Raw genomic sequence first — 14333 nt, 5'->3', positions numbered from 1 at the left:
CAATCCCAAGCAGGTGCCACATTGTCAGCACAGAGCCCAACACGGGGCTTAATCTCACAAATTGTGAGATCATGACCTGAGCCGAGATCAAGAACCAGACACTCAACTGACTAGGCCACCCAGGTGCCTCAATTGCAAAACTATTTTTAAGCAGTATGAAATCACAGAATTTGAATCTTTAAGAATTAATGCTGTGACAAATGGCTGAGATCAGATATTCTTTACCATATATATATGAGTACTTTATTAAAATGCATATAAATATATTACATGACATTTCATGTATTTATACATGAAATTATTTGTATATGGATAATGTATACAGATTATACATTATTTATACACTAATTTATAAAGGCAGAAATTTATACATTATTTATACACTAATTTATAAAGGCAGAAATATAGTTTAAGAAACTGAACCCCCACCCCACTCCCATTCTTCCCTTCTTTCTACAGAGCTGAAGACTGTCCTTTAAGGATGTGTCCTCCCCACTGCTTTCAGACTTTTGCTGTTTGTGTATATATCAATACATAAGAACATATTTGTTTTGAATTTTAAAAATTTGTATAAATGGGATTCAATATGGGCTTCTTAATGCAGTTTGTTTTTATCTTCATTGAACACTATGTCTTGCATACCACTAGACACCAGATCTAATTGGTTTAACTGCTCATAGAGTATCCCACTGTACAAATATATCAGAAGTTATTTGCTTTAGGTTTATGTAGTATAAAAATGCTGCAATAAGTACATGTCTACAGTCTCATGGTGGATACCTACGAGATTTCCTTAATAGCAAATCTCTAGGAGAGGAATTGCTGGGGTTTAGGAATTTACACATCTTTATGTTTACCAGATATTGTGAAGTTGCTGTCCAAAGAGAAACAACCAAGAAAATTCACTGCTAGCCATCTCCAAGTGTTCCAATGTCCTAATATTCTTGCCAGTACTTGATATTGTTAGATATTTTAATTTGGCCATGATGGGTGGGAAATGTGTCCACTTTAGTTTTAATATCAATGAGATGAAATGTTTTTTATATGAGTAAATAGGGGTGATGATTCTTGTATCTTCCTATGTGAATTGCCTGTTCATATTCTTTGCTCATTTTTGTATTTGGATATTTACTTTTAGAGGTTTTATAGAAATTCTTAATATATTCTGGATATTAATCTTCTGTCAGTTATGTGAATTGTAAATATTTTCTCTTAGTCTTAGCTTGCTTTCTAAAAAAAATTTTTTTTGCCTTATCAAGTCTCTTATGTCTCAGAAACTTTTTATTTTAATGTAATCTAATCTGTAAATTTCTCTCTTTATGAATTCCACTTTATGGTTACAGTCAAGAAATCCACAACTCCTCCAGGGTCAAAAATAAATTCTACAAGGTTGAAAATGGCTTTTCACAGCTAGGTCTTTCATCCTTCTGGAATTCATTTCTGAGTATGCTATGAGGTAGAAATCTCTGTTTAATTTCTTATATCTAGACAATGACCCCAGCACCTCTTATTGATGGTCTCACCCTCTCCACTGATTTGTCGTGCTACTTCTCCTTTATATATACCTGGTCCTCCTGGGGCTTTTAGCTCTGTTTTAAATCTAACTTTCTATCTCTGTAACATTACCCATCCTGTTTGACTCACCATAGCTTGTTTACTTTCCTTTTCCATACTTTTGTTCATGCTTAGCCTTGAGAGAGGTTTGTCAATTTAATTTTTTTTAAAGAATAAGCTTTTGTCATTCTTGAATCTTTTATAATATCTTTGTTTTCTATATTATTAATTTCTGTCCTTATCTTTTTTACTTTCTTCCATTTTACTTTGTTGATCTTATTATAATTTATTGATTTGGACATCTGACATATTACTAATTAATCTCTGAATTTTCTTGAACATACACTTAAAGTTATAAATTCCTCTAATTGATTTATCTATATCTTGTGAGCTTTTATATGTGATTTTTATAAATGATTTATTTAAATGTCTTATGAGTTTCTATTCTAATTTCTTCTGTTACTCATAAATTATTTAGAATGTTGTCTTAATATTTCCAACATCTGAGGAATCTTTTGTTACCTTTTTTTATTATTGTAGAGAATAAGTTCTGTACATTACCAATTTTTTGGTAACTATTTTTTATGACTTTGTGGACAGTACATTTTATACTTGAAAATTGCTGGACTCTGGTTTATTCATATGTCCAGTAGATCAAATGTTTGTATTGTGCCAAATCTCATATTTTCTTTTTTTTTCTGATTTATGAGTTTCTTAGGGATATATGTTAATATCTTTCACTATGATTTTGGACTTGCTGGCTTTTTAAAATAATTTGGTTAATTTTTGCTTCATACATTTTAGGGTTCAGGAGTTCTATACTTTGCTGGTAATTCATTTCTTCTGCAATTATCTAATTACACTGTTTATTCCTAATAATGATATTTGTTTTAAACTAATTTTTCTGATATTGATATTGCTAAGCCATTTTTCTTACTATCTGCAAACAAATATTTTGGGTTCTCTGGGTGCTAGAGATATTCATATTATTTCTTTATTATACAAAACAAAATATTTTAGAAAGTTGAACTCTGAAATGAGCCAAAAGAATAATAAGCACGGTGGTATCATCTGATCATTAATATCAGAAAACCTCTGGAAGTTTATTATTGTGACATTAAGTTTATTAATCAAACTGTTATCTCATAATTGAGAAATTAAATATATATGTATTACTAGTATAAACTTTGAACTTTTTTAAACAAAGTTCCATTTTCCAGGGAAGACATAAATTTGCATAATGCAGAATTGTGCAAATGTTGCCCCCAAAGCTTGCCTTATCTCCCATATCTTTATATTTCCCTATTGCCTATATATTTGGAAATCTATTTACATACCTTTGGGTTTGACCATTAGAATGTGAGCTCCATGAGGGCAGAAATCTTTATGTGTTTAGTGTTTAGTTTGTGTGTTTAGTTTTTATGTTCCCAGGTCTGGCCCCAGTTAAGTTCTCAAAGAAATCTGTTGAATGACTAAATAATAAATCAATAAATGCTGTTATACAGCAGCTCATGTGCTACCATCTGAAAAGCTTACTGGGAAAAAAAATCCCTCCTAAATGGTTCATATAACTCATAAATTTGCATTATCAATTAAATAATCAAGTTTGTCATGTTTTCTTCTACTTTTCCTCTTTCTGTAAGCACCCAGCACCCACTTGCTCTTAAGTCTGTGTTCCCCTTCTCAAGACCAAGATGCTTCTTTCTTCCCTCAGCACATTAATACAACCAGTACTGTGAGTAGACCTCCTGATACTCGTCTTACTTCAGCCAGGCCTCCAAACTCAAGAGCTGCAATTGATTATATATTTGTCTCTGGTTGCTGAACATTTTATGTTGCTGCATTTATGTCGCTGATTTGTGAGCTGCCATAGGACCTGATTCTCCTGAAATCAGGTGTCTGCTCAGAGGACCTATCATGGTGTTTTGAGCAAGCAGGGCCTAAGTTCTCTACTTGGCTGACTGGCTTCTGCTCTTGTTCAGGAATCTCCGTTGTCTGCTCCAGTGCCAAGGCTCAATGGCATCAGAAGAGACCCATCTTTCTCCTTCTGCTTGGTATCAAATTGAACACACTTTAGGGCTTAGAGACACTCATTTATTTTTTTTTTTTTAAATTTTTTTTTTTCAACGTTTATTTATTTTTGGGACAGAGAGAGACAGAGCATGAACGGGGGAGGGACAGAGAGAGAGGGAGACACAGAATCGGAAACAGGCTCCAGGCTCCGAGCCATCAGCCCAGAGCCTGACGCGGGGCTCGAACTCACGGACCGCGAGATCGTGACCTGGCTGAAGTCGGACGCTTAACCGACTGCGCCACCCAGGCGCCCCGAGACACTCATTTATGAATGTGTTATAGTAAAATAGGGGGCTGGGCAATATGATCTCTCTCTATCCTTTCTTATTCTAAAATCCCATGTTTCTGTGGGTCAGAGTAGTGTTGGGGCCCAAAGTGGAGATTTTTAAGCCACACCCTTTGAAAGCCCGCACCAAATAACATCCTCGTTAGGCACACATCAATGGTGGCCATCAACTGGGTAGCTGGAACCACATATGCAGAGCCCGGGGAGTGGGGGTGTGTGTGAATGATACAGTCCCATGTGCAGCTGCCCTAGCCAGTGGGCTCGGATGTGCTTGCATGCGATCCTGTCCTGGTCATGAATCACAGGAGCGTCATATCTAGCTTTAATTCAGTGCAGAGTGACATTTTTATATTCTCGGAAGAATTTCAGACTCTGCAGAGTGGGCACCGCTTCTGAATTGTGACCCCATTTTCTACACCTTAAAAGCCTCAGACAAGTCATGTCACCTCCGTAAACTCTGTGTTTTCTTCCACTGTGCATTTCAGAGTTGTGAGAACTGAAAATGGCATATGTAAACCTTAGTATGTGGTAAGTGCTCAAAAGCTGTATCCACCAGGGTACCTGGGTTAAGTGTCTGACTTTGGCTCAGGTCATGATCTCACGGTTCGTGAGTTTGAGCCCACCATCAAGCTCTGTGCTGACAGTTCGGAGCCTGGAGCCTGCTTTGGATTCTGTGTCTCCCTCTCTCTCTCTGCCCCTTCCCCCACTTGCATTCTGTCTCTCTCTCTCAAAAATAAAAAAAACATAAAAAAACTTTTAAAAAGCTGTATGCACTTCAATTATGATTCCAGAAGACAGATCCTTACATACTAGAGTGCACATCAGCCATGGCCAGAAGAACGACATAGAATGTTCTCTCCCAAACTCACTCTTTGACAGGAAACCACACTTGCTGTTTTCCCATTCGGGAGCTCTTATAGTGATTGTTAGAGTTGTTCTGAACTCAGCATGCTTCCTGAGTTCATAAAGTATGTAAAGTTTTTATATGAAATTAGAAAATCTTCTTTTTATTCAATGAATTAGGATTTAACATTTCTACTGCACCCTAGCCCCATCAAAATTGTGAGTTCACCTATAGCGTTACAAAGAAGCATCCAATTTACATTGTGTGAAAGTAATATTACCTGCAATCAGTGCACAGTTAGTTCAGCTATTGTATTTTAATAACTTGCTGCACATCCTTTCAATTTGAACAATAGGAGATGTGCCTTTCAGTTGTCAGCGAATTAATGACACCATCACCAAAAGGGGAAATTTAGCGAGAGAACTGTGCTCTTAAATAATGTGCCTGAAAGGCAGCGATGAGGTAGCTTGTAAAATAGTTATAGAGATTATTTACACCAGTCACATTATGGTTTAATGCGACTTCATGCCGTGTGAGAAAAAGAGAGCTCAAAGCAAGTGGCTAGAAAAGAATAAACCCTGCGGTATTCAAACCAAGAATTCTTACCTTGTTTTCATTGAAATTAGCAATAACTACTCCAACAAAAAGGGTCAGTCCAATCATGCAACCCAGGAATACAAACACATGAATGTAGATCCCGTGCATCTGTATAAATGAAAAATACGGTTATTCATCAAAGCAAATGAGAGCAGCTGTTGACACATTCAAAGGATTCTGTGTGCTTGCTTACCGGCCCCACACGATGAATAATAACATCCCTCACTTCCACCCAGCCTTTCAGGGACAGAACTTCAAACAATGCCAGCATGGCATTTCCCACATTGTCAAAATTAAAATTCCGAGGATTTGCCCTGCAAGTCAGAAAGAAGAATGTTCTGTGAAATTCCGATGAGAAGCACCCTAAGGCAAATATCTGTAGTTCTTTCCAATCTTGGGTGCGGGGTGTACTTAGCATTTGGAAGGCGGGCTAGCTGGCATTCATTTGCTAAATCAGAAAAGTGCATGAATATGTTATTATTTCTTAAAATTTAATTAATTATTAGGTAATCATGGGGTGTTCTTAACGAACAACAAAACACAACAATTCAAGTTCTGGCTCTAGAGGTTCCTTGACGTTTCTGGCTCGTCCTGATTATATGGAGGGCTGGAAGTATGCTTTCTGGTTATAAACTGCATAGCATATTCTCACAAAGGGGCGCTGGAGTTTGGATATGAATTTTGCAATAGTTTTAAAATTGAAAACTTCTCTAAAGGATAAATTACAATTCCTGATGTTAATATAGCAAGTATAAAAAGAGTAGAATCTAGCCACTCTCTTTAATTCTGTGACATCATGGGAACATCACTTTGTAAAGTAGTGATGCATTTGGAAATCCCTGAGCGGCCAGAGGTGTTTGCTGGTAGTCTACATGTTTCCAGATCATTCTCTCCCAGTTGGATTTTTTTTTCTCTCACTAACTCTGGGTGTTCTCAACAGAGACTTCTTGTAGACCCCAACACTGCAGTATGCTGTCTACACCCACACTTGATTGCTGGTATTTAAAACACTTTGGCTCCACTATTATTTTTTGTTTGTTTTTGCTTTTTGAGGGGGCATATTGCATTTCTTTTTTTTTACTAACGTGTTCTTACTTTTTTCTTCCCACGAAAGAAAGTGATCTTTTTTTTTTTTTTTTTTTTTTAATATATTACATCTCCCTTAGTCATTATGGGTCTTGTCTAACATTTTTCTTGTCCATAGAAGATTTCACTGTTTTCCTTTTTCCTCTTTTTAGACTATTTAAAATAATTACAAGACCTAGACAACTACACACTGCAAAGTCATGACTATCACTGTATTTCCTGAGTTTGATGGAGAATTGGTCCCAGGACTACTAAAAAAAGTGGGCCTATAGAAGCATGGCCAAATTATATTTTGATCATTTTTTTTCCTATTAGCTCATTTATCAAAATTTAACCTTCACAGAAGGTGATACTCTGGAGAAAATCTGGGTTAGTATTTTTCTACACCTTTTTTTTTTTTTAAAGTAGGCTTCGTGTACAGCACAGAGCCCAATGCAGGACTTGAACTCATGACCCTGAGATGAAGACCTGAGCTGAGATCAAGAGTCGCCCACTTGGGGCGCCTGGGTGGCGCAGTCGGTTAAGCGTCCGACTTCAGCCAGGTCACGATCTCGCGGTCCGTGAGTTCGAGCCCCGCGTCAGGCTCTGGGCTGACGGCTCGGAGCCTGGAGCCTGTTTCCGATTCTGTGTCTCCCTCTCTCTCTGCCCCTCCCCCGTTCATGCTCTGTCTCTCTCTGTCCCAAAAATAAATAAAAAATGTAAAAAAAAAAAAAAAAAAAAAAAAAAAAAAAGAGTCGCCCACTTAACCAACTGAGCCACCCAGGTGCCCCTCTACCAATATATATATATATATATATATATATATATATATATATATATAATTTTAACATCATAGAAACAATCATGCAATACACCTTTATACGTTTTCTTTTATTTTTTTTAAATTTTTTTATTATTTATTTTTGGGACAGAGAGAGACAGAGCATGAACGGGGGAGGGGCAGACAGAGAGGGAGACACAGAATCGGAAACAGGCTCCAGGCTCCGAGCCATCAGCCCAGAGCCTGACGCGGGGCTCGAACTCACAGACCGCGAGATCGTGACCTGGCTGAAGTCGGACGCTTAACGACTGCGCCACCCAGGCGCCCCTATAAGTTTTCTTTTTTAAAGCATTAAATAGATGGGGATCTAATAAGAAACCATACAACTAAACTGACTTGCTCCTAAGATTTAAGGATGATTGGTAGAAACGTTTTCCACATAGTGCAAAAGCCCCACTCAGAAATTCCTATTTTGGGATTCTGATTTATATTTTTTACATATGAAAGTATAAGCATATTCTCTTGGATTTGTCCACCATTTCTTCCTTTGGGGTTTCAATTAAATTTAATATATTTTACAGCAGACAGAAGCTGTAAGGATTCTGCAGATGCCACAGTTTTCTTGAATAAGGATTTTTTTTTTAAGCTAAGCAGGCCAGCTCTCGGATCCGATGTTGAACTTTCTTACCCATCCATTTTCTTTATGTAAAAGTGCTTTTTTAGCTGAATATGCAGCATCCCAAAGTACTTTCATGTTCCACATCCTTTAGAAGTTAGAATATGTTAAAAATACACTTTTAGGCTAAACCAAGAAAAATAAAATGGAGAATCATAGACTTAAATAGTTGGAAGAGTACATCACATTAAAAAAATAAGTATCAGTTTTAATCATCTAAGATGTTCATGCTATGTTCATGCTACTAAAATTGGAAAGTTTTAAACTTTACCTATAACTACAGAGGACTTCAATAAATCCCAAGCCTAATCCATTGTTGTAATGTTTCTGTCACCCTTCCTTGATCTGGAAGCCTGTATATAATATACAGTCATATATATATAATATAATATATAATAATATATGTATATAATGTTGTATATAATCTTTTCCAGTTAATTAAAAAATTTTAAAAATATCATAATCTTGTCCATCCAATTGAGAAAACTAAGACATTGGTTCTAACCTTACAGTTTTGTTAATCTTCTACCTCCCCGTGAAAAGCGCCCCAAGGTCCCAAGATTGCGATAAGGAGGGTTGCTCCTTTGGGAAGAAGGAGCCCCCAGGAGGAGAGGAGCTCAGCCTGAGCCCTTGGATGTAGAAATACAGGGGGCAACACTATCCAAAATGGCCCTTCCAAGATGCTGGAAGTAGTCATGTTTCTGTTAAACTTACAAAAGTGAGATAGATTTATATTCTTCTCCTTAAAGAGCATATTCAAATTGTTGGAGCTGTAGACTCAACAAAAATCTGATCTTCTGCCTAGAATGTATCACACTATAATTTAAAATTACCTAGAAGTCAACTCCAGGTAAGCTTCCAGTGAGCTAAGGGGCTTATTTATGTAGCATCAAAGCCTTTAGCAAATCATATTACATTATTTGTAATATTATCTCCTGTTCTCTATTACATTTCAAGCTCCTAGGGGTTGGGGGCCATAGCTTGTCCCCAGTAATAGCGTAATGTCTGGAGAATAGTAAGCACTCAATGAATATATCTATTGAAACTGGATACTTTTTTTGATATCTCTTATGCATCCCATTTTCCTATGTCCCAGACCTCTGCTTAAAACAAAACACACAATATTTGTAATATATATATTTTATACTTTTTACCAAGGTAATTTTTATCTCATCAAGTCTGAGTGATTCAGAAGAAGATGAATGTACTCATCTGAACAGAGAATATAGAAGCCTATCTCCTGAATTAGGTAGTGCATATTTATAGCCTTCCTAATTATAATTATCAAAGCATTCCCTAATGCCAGTTCTCCAGATATGTTATTTTCTTAATCATAAATTTGCCAATATAAAACTATAACATCTTGGCTGCTAACTCTTGATGAGCTTACTAACAAAGGAAAATGTAAAAATTATCATAGTTATAGCTGGTGTTTATTTGACAAAAGATTTTTATTTTACCAAAACTAACCCAAGTCATGGTATTCTGGACAAGTGGACAAGCATTATTGTTATGGTGTTCAAGTGATGCCCCTCTATCAGCTTATGCTTTTAAAGTGCCATTGAACTTGAAACCCCAAATAATAACTTACATGAAACATTGCATTTCAGTTAATTTGGATTTTTATGGAACAAGCTGAATGTCAGAGGGTACAACTGGAAACAGATTTACTTTTCTCCCAACACTGCCTTCCGGTGGGTTCTAGCTCCCTTCCTGACATCTTGGAGATCCCAAAGCTTTTTTGTCACTTTCAGTTATATGAGTCTCATTCTGAAAAGTCCACTTTGTTCTACATCAAACCCTTGTTCCCATAACCCATTTAAGGACCCTATCCTCAGCCTCTCAGCCTGACCCATGGTTTGAGGAGGGAAGAAGAGGGCTGACCACTCTGTTCCCTCCTCCTCTTCAGGCCACCATCTGATTCTTAACAAGCTGGCAGTGGGATGCAGTTGGATGTAGAGAAATGAGGTTAAATTCCACATATCTCACACTGCTGGCCACTGGCCACTGTTGCTCTGGTCATAGCAACTATTCTTTCATGGAACCCACTGCCTGCCATGTTCCTAGTTTCTGTACACTTGATACTTTAATGTCTGTCCTCCATGCATGTGTTGGACACACTTTGCTCTGGACAACCTGATAAAATACCTGAATCACCCTGCCTTGGCCTCTTGCCTCTCTCATCACCCTTCCACCCCCTTGGAAGAGTCCTTTCTAGGGCTTGCTTTTCTTTTTTTCAAAACAAAATTTAATGTTTATTTACCTTTGGAGAGAGAGACCGAGCGCAAGTGGGGGAGGGGCAGAGAGAGAGAGAGAGAGAGAGAGAAACACACAGAATCTAAAGCAGGGTCCAGGCTCTGAGCTGTCAGCACAGAGTTCAATGCCAGGCTTGAACTCATGAACCGCGAGATCATGACCTGAGCTGAAGTTGGACACTTACCCGACTGAGCCACCCAGGAGCCCCTAGGGCTTGCTTTTCAAATACAGACCAACCAACCCAGAGTCTACAGCCCCAAGTACCTCCTTTATCAGGCTTCCACCCTTTGGGCCACTATCCACCTGCCCTGATCACCAGGTAGCAGACCACTAGGGAGAGCCCTGTGTCTCAGAGCCCATTGAAGTACTCAACTAGCTAATCCTAAGCCTGCTTGCCCTGACTCACCCATTCCAACTCAAGGAAACCACAATAAAGGCTCTGGTCCACAGTTCCCTTTTTCCCTCTGCCTCATGACTGACCCTGGGGCTTCCCTGTGTGGCCTCCTGTGGTGTGGTTTGCCCCATAGTGGAACTATGAGTAACAAACCAGCTGTTCAATGACAATTGTCTTTCGATCTGTTGACTTTATTATACCTCAAATTTTCTATTAATACACTAGATTCTGAAACATCCTCCAGCACGAGGGTGCCCCATTGTGTCATTCCTGCTGAGAGTAGTCTTCAGGTGACTCTCAGTTCCCATTCCTGGAAACATCCCCACAGCCTCTCCAATAGGAGCACCCCCCTCCAGCACATAGCCCTTTGGAGCAGAGTTCCATCACAATGGCTCAGATCACTGGCCCGAGGCAGTGATGATTTGGAGCCTCCAACACTGATAACTCCCCTGTAGGATGGTGAAGAGCGCTTGCCTACATGAGTGTCTCTTCTTGCCTCATCAATCTCTGATATCACGCAGTCCCCATGGGGACTCACTCAGCTGGGGAGACAAGCACGCTTGACCTCTTCCCATAGTAAAGAGGAGCGACCACAGCACCGTCTACTCAATTCACTCAATTTCACGATGCTGTCTCTGAGTATATAGTGTTTTCTTTTCCTGGAGCTGGGTGATGGAGGTGGATAATCTTTTAGGAAGTTCAGCTGGGACTGGCAGTGTTGCTTTCTTTGGAATATAATGAAATTTTATCTCTTAGTGACCTCAGCTTTGAAGCTTTTGCCAAAATTCCAAAACAGCAGGGGGAAAAAAAAAAAACTCATTTGATGTCTTGATATAAATAAATTATTTATGGTATAATAATGCGTTTTCACCTCACAAAAAATAAACTTTTTATGTTTCTTTCATATTTTATTTTAATATAAATTAGACTTCTTTTATAGTTAGCACTGGGATAAGGATATCTTTGTGTGTTATGTACTTCCTGCTCCAGCTGAAGCCTCACAGTCAAATTCATCTTTTTTTTTTTTCATAATTCTTTGGTATTGAAAAAAATAAAAACCCAGTATAAGTTGTACTGAATTGTTTTTAAAAGTGAATTTCACAACAGTGAAATGCCAAAGCTGGTAGCAATGGGTCCTAAGGGTGCAACTGGGTGAAATGCAATTTCTTTTAAAGAGTTTTGACATTTCCTAGAAAACATCAATTGTGACAAAAGCAGAGTCTTTGCTGTGGTTCACTTGTTATTCTAAGAGGTAAAATGAAAAAAAAAAAAAGAAAACAGATGACTATTTAAAAGGACAAATGAAGTTAATAGGACACTTAGTTCATCAGTGAAGCCCACTGAGAGATTTCATTCATCGCCATTAGTAAAATGGATGAAAAAGAAGGTACTAGGCACTTCTAGCTTTGATGTAAATGCTTTGAAAACTCATTTTCAGGAAAAATGAATTTTAAAGAGAAAGTTAGATATAATCATTTGTGTTACTGATTACTCCTTTCCGGCGTTTCAATAATGGAAATCCTTCCATGTAAATGCGTTTTAAAATTGAAACAGCTTTCTGATTTGGGCTTCTATACAACTGTTAGGAGGATATCAGATTCTCCCTTAAAGATATAAACTCAGGACGAGTTTAGTTTTAATTTGATAGAAAATCTTTGTCTTTTAAGCCTCACTAATTTTTAATGCCATGCGAATCGAGTTACATACTTCAAAGTATTAGAAAAATAGAGGGGTGATAATCCATTAGTTACATGAAACAACATGGGACTCAGTGTACCACTTGCTCTCTCATTTACTGTATTTTTGCATCCTGTTGTAATTCAGGGCTTTGTCTTGTATTATTTAAAATCATTTTAACACCTCTGGCAAAATTACTTTTCATGCCAAATTTTATTGATTTAAAACCTTATACTGATAAATATCACATTCTTCAGGATCTTTTTCTGAAATGCTTACCAAACACGGGGCACCCAAAATCCAGGCTTTTTCTCTCCAGGTCTTAATTTTAAATTTAAGTTCTTGGACACGCTTACATTAATTCTGAATATGCCGTTACAATCCTCCTAAAATAGAAGAAAACAGGTCAGGGGGAGCCTGGTGAGAAAATGAACTCCAAAAAGATAAAAGATAAGAAAGCACATTTTAACCTAGAATAACAGGTTTTTAAAAAACTATTTATTTACTTATTTTTGAGAGAGAGAGAGCAAGACAGCATTTGCACATGAGCAGGGAATGGGCAAAGAGAGGGGAGAGAGACAGAGTCCCAAGCAGGCTCCACGCTGTCAGCAAAGAGCCTGGTGAGTGGTCCCTCCCACAAACCATGAGATGATGACCTAAGCCAAAATCAAGAGTCGGAAGCTTAACCGACTGAGCCACCTAGGCACCCTGAATAACAGAGGTTTTTATGTGATAACAGTGATGTGGGCAGCTCTCCAGCAAACAGGGACAAGGACTGCAGAGATGAGTGGTAAAAGTTCACGCCAGAAACATTTGCAAGTAGGCAACGGATCTGAACAGACATTCCTTCAAGGAAGACATACAAATGGCCAATGAGAACATGAAAAGATGCTCAGTGTCATTATTCAGCCAGAAAATGCAAGTCAAAACCCTGATGGGATAACACGTGCCATCCACTAAGAAGGCTATCATCAAAAATCAAATAAACTTTGACGAGGTTGTGCAGAAATTGGAATCCTCCTACTAGAACCCTTACACACTGCTGGTGTGAGTGGAAAATGCTACAGCCACTTTGGAAAACAGGTCCTCAAACAATCAAACAAAGAATTACTTGAGGACCCAGAAATTCCACCCTAGGTATTTATCCAAGAGAAATGAACACAGATATCTACATGAAACTTGTACATGAATGTTTATGTCATTATTATTGTAAATAGCATTAATTATAATAGCCAAAAGGTGGAAATGACCCAAATGTTCATCAGTGGATGAATAAATTGCATCAATAAAATATGGTGTATCCATGCAATGGAATATTTTTCAGTCCTACAAAGGAATGAAGCACTGACCTACGCTACAACATGGATGAACCTCGAAAACATTATGCTAAATTAAAGAAGTCAGCCACTAATGATCACGTTAGACGATTCCATTCATATAAGAGTCAAAAACAAGGAACTCGATAAGGCAGAAAGTAGTTTTGTGGTTGTTTTGCGATGGGGGTATCAGGAGTATAAGGGTGAAACTTAAAAGATAATGTTTCTTTTTGAGGTGATAAAAATGCTCTAAGCCTGGGGCACCTGGATGGCTCAGTCAGTTGAGCATCCAACTCTTGATTTCAGCTCAGGTCATGATCTCACGTTTCATGGGATCAAGCCCCACATCAGGCTCCACACTACAGTGTGGAGCTTGCTTGGGATTCTCTCTCCCTCTCTCCCTGCCCCTCCCCCGTTTGTGCTCTCTGTCTCTCTCTCTCTCTCTCAAAATAAATAAACATTTAAAAAAATGTTCTAAGCCTGACAATTGTACAACTCTGGATATGCTAAAAACTATTGAATTGTACACTCCGAGTGGGTGAATTGTGCAGTATGTGAATTATATCTCCAATAACATTGTTTTTAAAAGACTTTAAAACTAAAACATGAGTAAGAAGATTTTCACTCATTTTCTGTCTTTATTCTTCTTTTTGTTTTATCTTTGTTTCTTTGCCTGTGATTGTCATGTTTTGAACCTAAACCCCTTTCCTGGGTATAATGTGTATACACTTGGGATATTTCAACGGAACTTCAAAGTCTAACCTAGTTAAAGTCACCTTCAACCTTCAGCCTTGCGTCCTCCCAGCTTCCCAGT

At 38.0% G+C, this 14333-nt stretch overlaps 1 protein-coding gene across 8 annotated transcripts in view; it reads right to left on the bottom strand.

Annotated features, from left to right (window-relative positions):
• The window catches only part of NALCN (sodium leak channel, non-selective), a 333612-nt gene that overhangs the window by 22673 nt on the left and 296606 nt on the right, over positions 1–14333 (bottom strand). For all 8 annotated transcript variants that reach the window (XM_058743569.1, XM_058743534.1, XM_058743516.1 and 5 more), the window contains 3 exons: positions 12483–12589; positions 5548–5668; positions 5364–5462 (listed from right to left, as the gene is read on the bottom strand). In XM_058743569.1, coding sequence (XP_058599552.1) covers positions 5364–5462; positions 5548–5668; positions 12483–12589 — 327 coding nt within the window. The remainder of the gene's footprint in view (positions 1–5363; positions 5463–5547; positions 5669–12482; positions 12590–14333) is intronic.

This window comes from Neofelis nebulosa, chromosome 1 (genome assembly GCF_028018385.1).
Source record: "Neofelis nebulosa isolate mNeoNeb1 chromosome 1, mNeoNeb1.pri, whole genome shotgun sequence".
In the NCBI taxonomy this organism is placed as follows: Eukaryota; Metazoa; Chordata; class Mammalia; order Carnivora; family Felidae; genus Neofelis; species Neofelis nebulosa.
Note: the sequence above shows the minus strand (reverse complement) of the source record. Positions and strands in the feature narration are given on the sequence as shown.